A 10,594-nucleotide genomic window follows, 5' to 3' on the forward strand; every position below is an offset into this window, starting at 1 on the left:
AAATGAAATTGCACTAATACTTTTCCAAAAAAAAAAAATACAATCTAAAATTTAAAATAAACAAAATACAAAACCAATACAAATACAAATAAAAACATTATTAATTAATCTTTTCATTAATATATTTATAATTTTTCTTAAATAATTAACAAAATTGAATGATGAAACTTAAAATTTAAAATAAATAATATCCAAAATTAAAACAATCAAAAACTACATTTCTTAGATTTTGATTTCAATTATTTAAAAAATTTAAGTGTAATTAATTAATTTGTAAAATATTTACAAAAGAATTATAAATATATTAGGCTATTTTAAGTATGGATATAGAAAAAAACTTTGACCAAAATCAAGTTGAGAAAACTATATCAAGTGTTTAACATAATACTATATACAAGCAACTTGCAATATACACGTTTTCTTAGAATTATTTATAGAATTTATTAATTATTTTTATTAAATTTATATTAATGTCATATAAATTTCAAATAAATATCATATTTTAATTAAATAATTTATTTATTTTTGTTTAAGTTTATGTTTGTTATAGTTTTTGAATTTGGGAGAGACACTAAGAGATTATATATTATATGTTTAATGTAATATTAAATATTATACGTTGATTTTAAATTTAATTTCTTGCTAGTTTTTTAAAAAAGGCAATTTGTTGCTAATTCATAGTAGATTATATTATATGTTTAATATGATATTATTCTAATAAGTGAGTTTAAGTTTAATCAAATTAAATTTTATTTAAGTTATAAAACATATGATTTTATTATTTTTAAATAATTATCATTGTAAAATATCTCAAAAATAGGATGTAAAAAAATAGGACGTAAATTTAAAAAAAAAGGCTAAGGTTTGGGTTTTTCTCTCCCATGGCGAAGAGGAAAAAGACGAGTCGTAAGCCAGTCATTCATGATGGAGATCCAGTCGAGATTTTACCTCCGGTAGCCAACGAGGCGGAGGTCTGTGAGCCAGAGGTTTGTGCGGCTTCTGCGATTGAGCAGGATGGATTGAAGGTTTCTGAAACGCCTGGGTTTGGGTCTTCGCAGGACGACGATTTGCGTCATCGGGGTCAGAGAGATCAGGAAATCGGAGTGGAGGATGTCGATTCTGAACCAGATGTTAGATCTACGTCTTATGTGAATGGGACAGATGATAATGATAAAGGTGAAGGCGATGATTTTCAATCTGAATCTCAACATCATTGGCAACAATTCAGGTCGAGTAAGCTCTCATTCTCTGAGCCGAAATTGGAATTCACTGAACCCATTTTCAAGAATGGTCAGAAGTTGGCACAAGTAGACATAGAAGAGGTTAAGATTCAGTCTGCTAACTGGTCTGCTGCAGTCATTTGCATGGTGATGGGAGCGAATCCTCCAATGGCAGTTTTTGAGGGCTTCATAAAGAGAGTTTGGGGCCATCTAGGGATTGCCCAAATTTCTAGAATGACTATGGGGTTAACTTTGGTGTAGTTTAATGATGAAGCGACTAGAGACCATGTCTTAGAGAATGGAATCTTGCAATTCGATAAGAAACCTGTCATTGTTAGACCTTGGACAACGGATTTGAGTGCCATTAGACTGATTCGGTCGGTGCCCCTTTGGGTCCGTCTTCAAGACCTAGGATTACAGTATTGGGGAAGTAAGTGTCTAAGTGCGTTGGTGAGCACGATTGGCAAACCATTGCTAGTTGATAAATTCACTAGGGAACGATCTCGGGTTCAGTTTGCGAGGGTCCTAGTGGAGATGGAAATAACAGATGACCCTCCCCGAAGTTTACAGTTCGTCAATAAATATGGTCAGATTGTTGAGCAGGGGATAGAGTATGAATGGTTGCCTACCAAATGCAAGACTTGTTCTGGTTTTGGACATTCCATGGCAGATTGCCGCAAGAGTGTTAAGCCTGTTTGGGTGGAAAAAGGAGTGAGGTCTAAGGCAGATTCTACTAAAGGACAGGGAACTACTTCAGAGATTAAGATTGCAGAGGAACCAGCTCAGGAAGTGGGTAATAGGGAAGGAGGGGATGTCTCAGTCATTGGTACTACTGAAGTTTCTAGTCAAGAGGAGGCTAATGTGGATCAAGCTAAGGAAAGGGTTTTGGATGATATTTGGCAGACCCCGAAGTGTACTGCTTCCCTAAGCAAGCATGGATTGGGCGCTACTGAGTTTACTAAACTGGCTACAGAACAACATCACAGGAACAATAAATATGATGTGCTTCAAGAGCAGGTGCAAGGTAGGAGGGTTGAATCTTCTGGAGGTTTTTTAGCTAATGGATAAGTGTTCTTGTCTGAGCTGGAATATTAGGGGTCTGAATAATGTCAATAAACAGAAGTTAGTTCAAGAAACAGTTAGAAGTAGTAAGATTGGAATTGGTGGTTTATTGGAAACAAAATTACGAGGGAATAAAGTTGGGGAGTTTATGGATACTAGATTTCCTAATTGGGAGTTCTACTCCAGTCCGAGTATAGAAGGGCGTTTATTAATTCTGTGGAGAAAGGGGATAGCTAGATTGACTGTGTTGGAAGAATCTCCTCAGCATGTTCATTGTCAAGTTCAGTTGGTTGGCGATAGGAGATGTTTCTGGGTTACTTTTGTTTACGGTTTCAACACTGTAGAGAAGAGAAGAAGCCTTTGGATGGATTTAACCCGTATTTCGCTTTCAGCTAAGGCTTGGATTGTGTTGGGAGACTTTAATGCTCCCTTTTTAGGTGGTGATAGATCGGGGGGTAATGCAATTACTGGTCATGAGCTGGCTGATGCTATTGAATGGAAAATGAAAGCTAATGTTCAAAGTCTCAAAGCTACAGGGTCGTTTTTCACCTGGACTAATAATCAAGATGGAACATCCCGGATTTTTTCGAAAATAGATCATGTTTTCATTACTGAGGAGTGGTTAGACTTTTTCCCTCAGACTTTGGCTAAGTTTAGTTGGGAGGTTGTTTCGGACCACTGCTCTTGTATTGTGTCGAATATTCCAGTGGTGACGATGGGAATTAAACTGTTTAAGTACTATAATTTTTGGGCTAACCACACTGATTTCAAGCAGGCAGTTTTAAGTAACTGGGAGGTTCCTATTCAAGCTACTAGTCTTAGAGCTGTTTTTGTTCGACTTGTTAGATTGAAGCACAGGCTTAAGAGGTTTAACAGGGAGTGTATTGGTGATGTGGGGTATTGCTACCAGCTAGCTTCGAAGGAATTCCAAGATGCCCAATTTCAGGCCCAAGCTAATCCGCTTGATATCAGTTTACAGGAGGTGGTTAAGAGGAAGGCCTCTGAGTTCCATGTCCACGAAAAAATGTATTATAGCTTTCTGGCTCAACGGAGTAAGATTAGCTGGATAAGGCAGGGAGATATGAACTCTGCGTTTTTCCATGCTATCCTTAAGAAGCGTAAGACTGAAAATACTGTCGTTTCTTACATTAATGATAATGGTCTTCTCATTGATGATTTTCAGTTGGTAATCGACCATTTTGTAGAGCATTTCAGGAATCATTTAGGGTCCTCCAGATCGGCCTCTGGTGTAGTGGATCAGTGCTGTGTTGATTTGGGTCCTAAGTTGTCTATTGATCAACAATTGTCTCTCATGTCTCCTTTCTCTAACAAGGAAATAAAAAAGGCTTTTTTCAGTATTCCTAGCACCAAAACTCCTGGACCTGATGGTTTTGGATCAGGGTTTTTCAAGCTGTTTTGGAAGGAAATTGGTCATGACATATGCTCAGCTGTCAATCATGGTTTTACTTCAGGAAAATTACCTAAGGAACTTCATGAAACGTCTATCTCTCTGATTCCTAAGGTGTCTAATCCGGCTAAGGCGTCTGATTTCAGGCCCATTGCTTGTTGTTCGACTATATATAAGGTCATGGCTAAATTGCTTTGTTCTCGGTTGGCCTTGGTGCTTCCTTCTCTTATTCAGTCTAACCAAGGAGCGTTTGTTCGTGGTAGGACCATTGCTCATAATATCATGATTCTTCAAGATCTTATTAAGAATTATGGTAGAGCGAATACTTCTCCCCGTTGTGCTATAAAGATAGACATAAGCAAGGCGTACGACACCGTTGATTGGTTATTTTTGGAGAACCTATTGAAGGCGGTTTGTTTTCCTATGAAGTTTATAGGTTGGGTGATGCAATGTGTCCGAAATACTAACTACTTCTTGCTGTTAAATGGCCGGGTTCAGGGCAATTTCAAGGGAAAAAGAGGATTACGGCAAGGGGATCCTATGTCTCCGCTCTTATTTGTGATCATAATGGAATACTTGACTAGAAGCATTCAGTGGGCTTCCAGATCCCCTCTTTTCCGATATCATCCATTGTGTAAGAGCATTAATTTGATTAATTTGTGTTTTGCCGATGACATTATTCTATTTTGCAAAGGCAATATTGGGGCTGTTAATGTTCTTAAGTGTGCTCTTGGGGTTTTTGGTGAGGCTTCTGGGCTTCAATTAAACTTAATGAAGTCTTTGATTTACTTTGGAGGAGTTCCTTTAGAGGATAAACAAGGGATTTGTCAGCTGTTGAATCTCACTGAAGGATCCTTTCCTCTGCATTACCTAGGGGTCCCTCTTAGACCTACGAAGTGGAAGCACTCGGATTGTGAGATCATTATTCAAAAAATTAGAACTAAACTTTTCTCCTGGTCTAGCAAGCACCTTTCTTATGCAGGTAGGCTACTTCTCATCCAATCTGTTATATTCGGTTTATGCAATTTCTGGATGAATGTATTCATTCTTCCTCAGAGCATTATTAAGGAGGTCGATAAACTGTGTAGACAGTTCCTTTGGGGTGCTTCGGGGACTCGAAGTAAGCTTCATTTTGCTTCATGGCAGCAGGTGTGTTGTCCTAAGGCTTTTGGAGGCCTCGGTCTTAGAGAAGGGTCCAGTTGGAATAGAGCTTTGTTGGCTAAGTATATCTGGGCAGTCACGAATAAACAGGATACTTTATGGGTCAAATGGGTGCAACACGTCTATTTGAAGGGGGCTGATTTTTGGAGCTATGGGTTGAAGTTGGACACTAGTTGGAACTGGCGGAAACTGTGCCATCTCAGAAATAAGTTTAGTAAAAATGAGGTGTTGGCTGCTGGTTGTTCTGGGAAGTTTAAACCAGCCTTACTCTATATCAGTGGTTTAAACCAGGAAATAGCAGAGTATAAAAGAACTATTTGGCATCGGTCTATTCTTCCTAAGCATCGATTTATGCTTTGGATGGTGCTCAATTCTTACCTATTGACCAGAGATAATCTTGCCAAAGTTCATATGCACTTATCTAGCTTACTGTGTCCGGTTTGTGCTGATCATTTGGAGAGCCACCAGCATCTATTTTTTGACTGCTGCTTCTCCTTAAAGGTGCTGGAGGTCATATTCACCTGGATTGGTTTCCCTGCTTGGTCCCATTTGTACTCGGCTTGGACAGTCAATTTACATGTTGGGTTTAGTAATAGTCTTAGTCTCACTTTAAACTTGATTCTAGCTGCTGTGGTTTATAGTATTTGGAGAAATAGGAATAGATGCTTACATGAAGGTTATTCTTTGACTGCTTATTGTATAGCTAAAGAAATTATTACACTAGTGAAGTATAGATTGTATTTGGTTCATACCAGGACAGATTCCCCTCAGTTTAAGCTCTTCTTACAGAAGCTTCAATTGTATGTAATGTGAGGGAAGATCTAGTCTGTTAGTTGGTTCCGGTTTTAAGGCTTTGGCCTGGGTTGTATTTGTCTGTTTTGTTTCATTGAAGTTTTTTCCTTCTTGATCAAAAAAAAAAAAAAAAAAAAAAATCTCAAAAATATCATATTTTAATTTTTTAAGTATTTATTAATTTTAAATAATTATCATTGTAAAATATCTAAAAAATATCATATTTTAATTTGTTTAATTATTTATTATTTTTAAATAATTATCATTGTAAAATATCTTACAAACCACCGTTAAATATAAGAATATTCTGTTAAATATAAAAATATTATGTTAAAGTTAATATCAAAAAAATAAAAAATAGTTAAAATCAAAAATTTCCGTTATCCACACGAGATACGATAACTTTTAATTTTTTTAAACTAAAAGTTAAACTTAGTAATAGACTTAAACTAAGGAGACCAAAGTGATATAATTAGTTTTTTTTTTTTTTTTTGGAGAGGAGGTATTTAATTTAGAAGAGCAAATATGAGGGAAAAAAGTACTACTAGTAAAATTATTTTATTTTTGGAGTGATGCTATAATACACAAACAATAAAAACCACACACACAAAAATGTTACATTTATGCATTTTATTTAAGTTAATTGTTGTTTACTACATTTATATTTCATTTATTATCTTACTCGTCCCTACTATATGCTTTATCATAATTTTTGATCAAATGATAAATATTGCAAAATAAAAGCACTCATAATGACTTCTTTATGTTAGTCTTCAAAATACATCATCTAAACTGATTTTTTTATTTTACATGTAATTTTTATAATACACCATATATAAGCCTTTCTATTTTTTACATCATTTTATTCATTTCAAATATGACAGGACAAAGACAGAAGATTGATGAAAAAGATATAGATAGTATATGTAAAGAAAAGTTAAAAAATAGAGAATAGGATGGAGTACTCTTTTGACTATTTTTTTTATATTTAAAAAATGATTTTATTTTACATAATTCATTGGGATTGATCAAATGAAAACCCATGGCAAAAGACGTTTTCACCCAAAAATGACAACTAATCATTTCAACCATCAATACTAAATAATTCCACCTAGATAATAATATAGTTAAAATTGAAATGTTTCGATTAGGGTTTGAAGTTTGAACCTTATATCACTTATAATTCTGATGACCGAACCCATTCGATATGGAGCTCAAATTTTTGTGTTCAATGGATCAAGATATGATCTATTTGAAAGATAAGATGCAGTTAGAGTGAGGTGTGAGAAAAACATGGAAGAAATTTAAGATGGGGAAGTTTTTGTTTTTTTTTGTTGTTAATAATTATTATTTTGGCTCAATTTGTACATAATTTTTTTAAATCTACACTTCTCTATAATAGGTGGGTAGATAACGAAAATTCTTAGTTTTAACAGTTTTTTATTTTTTTTCGTTAATTTGAACAAAATATTCTTATATTTAACTATAGATTGTAAACATAATTTAAACTTAAATCAAATTAAATAAATAAACAATTAAACCGATTAAAATAAGATATTTTTGATATATTTTACAATGACAATTATTTAAAAATTATATGTTTTATAACTTAAATAAAATTTAATTAAACTTAAACTTCACGTATTAGAATAATATCATATTAAATATATAACATAACATAATATAATCTACTATCAACTAGAAACAATTTTTTTTAAAAAAAAACTAGCAACAAACTGAAATTTAAAATTCATGAGTAATATTAATATTATATTAAAATATATAATATATAATCTCTTGTTGTGAGTATCAAATTCAAAAACTATAATAAATATAAACTTAAACAAAAATTAATTAATTAAAATAGTATATTTTTAAGATATTTTATGATAATTTAAATAATTAACTTATATTTATTTAAAAATAATAAAGTCATACATATCATTTTTTTATCTTATAAATTTGTGTGATAGTTTATTTTTTATCAAGTGATTGGAGCTCTTTTTCTTTCTCAAATTCACCAAAGGACATTGCGAATTACATTAAAAACTAAAAATATAGTTGATACATGTATATTACTCTACACTATGACTTTAAATATTCTTATTTTATTCTATTATTAATTTATTTTTAAATATTATTGTAATTTATATATATGCCATGTAACCATGTAAATATATATGTCAATGTTGTGCTTAGATGTCATATATGTAGAGATTATTGATATAAATATTTATATATACTATAGAATTATAATTCATTCTATTATATATTGAAAAAAAAAGTGAACCGGTTTTTATTAAAATTATAGATAATGTTTACATTATATTAAACATATTTTATTTATTTTTATGACATTGTTTATTTATTTAAAATTTATATGATAATTAAAAAAAATACATATTTGAATAAGTATGTTTATAAGTTTAAAACTAAAAAATGTGCCTTGTACATTATATTTAACTAGTATATAATTATATATATATACTAGGTAGAAGCAACGTGAAATGCACGTTTGTTTAGTACTAAAATTGTAAACATTGTCTATGATTTTAATAAAAAAGCTGGTTTATTATTTTTCAAAATATATATATATAATATAATGAATTATATTTTTATAGTATATAATCTCTACATATATGATATCAAAACACAACGTTAACATAAAGATATAATTACATGGTTACATAACATATATATATAAAATAAATTAAATATTTAAAAAGAAATTAATAATAAAAATAAAATAAGAATAGAAAAAGTCAAACTCATAGTGTAGACAGTAGTATACATGTATAATCTATTTTTAGTTTATAATGTATCTCACAATGTACTTTGGTGAATTTGATAAAGAAAAAGAGATTCAATCTCTTAATAAAAAAAAAGCTATCACACAAATTTATAAGATAAAAAAAATGATATGTATACCTTTATTATTTTTAAATAAATCTGATTTAATTATTTAAATTATCATAAAATATCTTTAAAATATTCTATTTTAATTAATTAATTTTTGTTTAAGTTTATGTTTGTTCTTACTTTTGAATTTTGCAGTGACAATAAAAGATTATATATTATATGTTTAATATAATATTAAGTTTAATTAAATTTTATTTAAGTTATTAAATATATGATTTTATTATTTTAAAATAATTATCATAGTAAATATCTCAAAAATATCTTATTTTAATTTAGTTATTTATTTATTTAAGTTTAAGTCATGTTTACAATCTACTATTAACTATAGAAATATTCGGTTAAAGTTAACAGAAAAAAAAATACCATTAAAACTAAAAATTTATGTTATCTACACATTTTTTTTTTATATAGAAGAGATATATAAATATTTACATACTCAACCAATTGATACTTTTACTTGTATGTGTATGTGAATATCTTCTAAAAAAACAAAAATGCCATCTCTATCATTGAAGACAATCTATGTATCACATGCATAACATGATACAACTCTTAATAATGAGTGGTTCGATTGATTTTTTTTTTCATCCATTTTCTTAAACTTTGTTTTTTTTAACACGAAAAGACAATTCTTGTCATTTACACATTCATTTTAATTTGCTAAGACTTTCAATTTTCACTCCATTTTTTTATATATATAATTACTCACAAGTAATTGAAGTTTCACATATTATATATATAAATAATATAAAGATTGTAGAAATGCATGTAAAGTTTCAAAGTTTGAAAGGAAATAGGTTAAGAATAATTTATAAATATTTTATATAGATTTTTATACATATGTATAAATTCAGCACCTGATTTGGTAGCATATAAAAAAAACTATGACAAAATTAAAATCAATATTAATATATTTGTTAAAATATAATTACGAAAACATAATAAAAAATCTTCTACGAATACAAAAATTCATTTCTTGCTGTTGTTTTCGGTGAAGAAATTATTTGTTTGTTAAAATTATCTTCTTTCTCCTTAAGCTTGAGGACTGAGGAGGTCATTTAATTTATAAATGTATTAAAAAATATAACGTTAACATTAATTGGTCCATAAAAATAAAATAAAAAAATTAATTCTTTAACATTACCTGTCCTCTTGAACCGCCCCTACTTATATGATTAATTTATCATTATTTTAATTAGAAGGTAAAATATATATAACTTTGATTGATGATGATTAATCTACTTATATAAATTCATCCATAAATAGCTTGGTAACCATGAGGTTAAGGGTTCATTTGGTGTGATATTAAATATTTATAAATTATATATAATACTACATATTGTTTTTTTTTTTTTGTAGTGTATCCAGTCTCCCTTTTTGCCAGGTACTACTTTCTCCCAAAACAAGTTTCAAGAAACTCATATATTTGACGGTAATTTATCGTATTAATAAAATTTAAGTCTAGGATTCTGTATCAATGATCTCATCGCAAAAAGCGGGGAGGATCCAGGCAGCAAATAATTTCGAAGGTTTAGAAGTTTGGAAACTTGTGCATAGAGACAGGTCTTACCAGAATCTACAGCACGCTGTCACAGAGCATGAATTTTAGGGGTTTCTTCCCTCTGATTCCACATAAATTATGCTAAAGCGGAAAAAGAATCATAAAAGAAAATTAGTACTTGTTGTCTGTCCATCTTCAAATTTTTTCCTTTCTTGCTCCTTGCTCGCGGAGCGGCGTACCCAAAAAAAAGGCTCGAGAGACCAGCCCATAGGTTATCCCTGTAGCTACCTTGTTTTTCCACTGAGACCTACTATTTCGAATTATAGCATATCAAATCAAATTTGTATTTGGATAAACTTAAATAAATATATATTTTTTAAAAGTTACTATCATAGATCAAAATTAATGAAAACAAATTAGTTATAAATCGAAAATTCAAGAAACTAGAAAGGTGTGGTTAGAATAATAAAGATGGACAATAACAATATCCTAAATAATAATGAAAAAATCATGTGTGGATTTTTCTTAAGT

At 30.4% G+C, this 10,594-nt stretch overlaps 1 protein-coding gene across 1 annotated transcript; it reads left to right on the forward strand.

Annotated features, from left to right (window-relative positions):
- The first annotated feature begins 881 nt into the window (after window positions 1-881).
- LOC133784816 (uncharacterized) lies at window positions 882-5,664 on the forward strand. Its single transcript, XM_062224088.1, has 3 exons — window positions 882-1,367; window positions 1,482-2,237; window positions 2,341-5,664. The coding sequence occupies exons 1-3, from the start codon at window positions 882-884 to the stop codon at window positions 5,662-5,664; spliced, it is 4,566 nt and encodes a 1,521-aa protein (XP_062080072.1).
- The last annotated feature ends 4,930 nt before the right edge of the window (window positions 5,665-10,594 follow it).

Source organism: Humulus lupulus, chromosome 6, assembly GCF_963169125.1.
Source record: "Humulus lupulus chromosome 6, drHumLupu1.1, whole genome shotgun sequence".
NCBI lineage: Eukaryota > Viridiplantae > Streptophyta > Magnoliopsida > Rosales > Cannabaceae > Humulus > Humulus lupulus.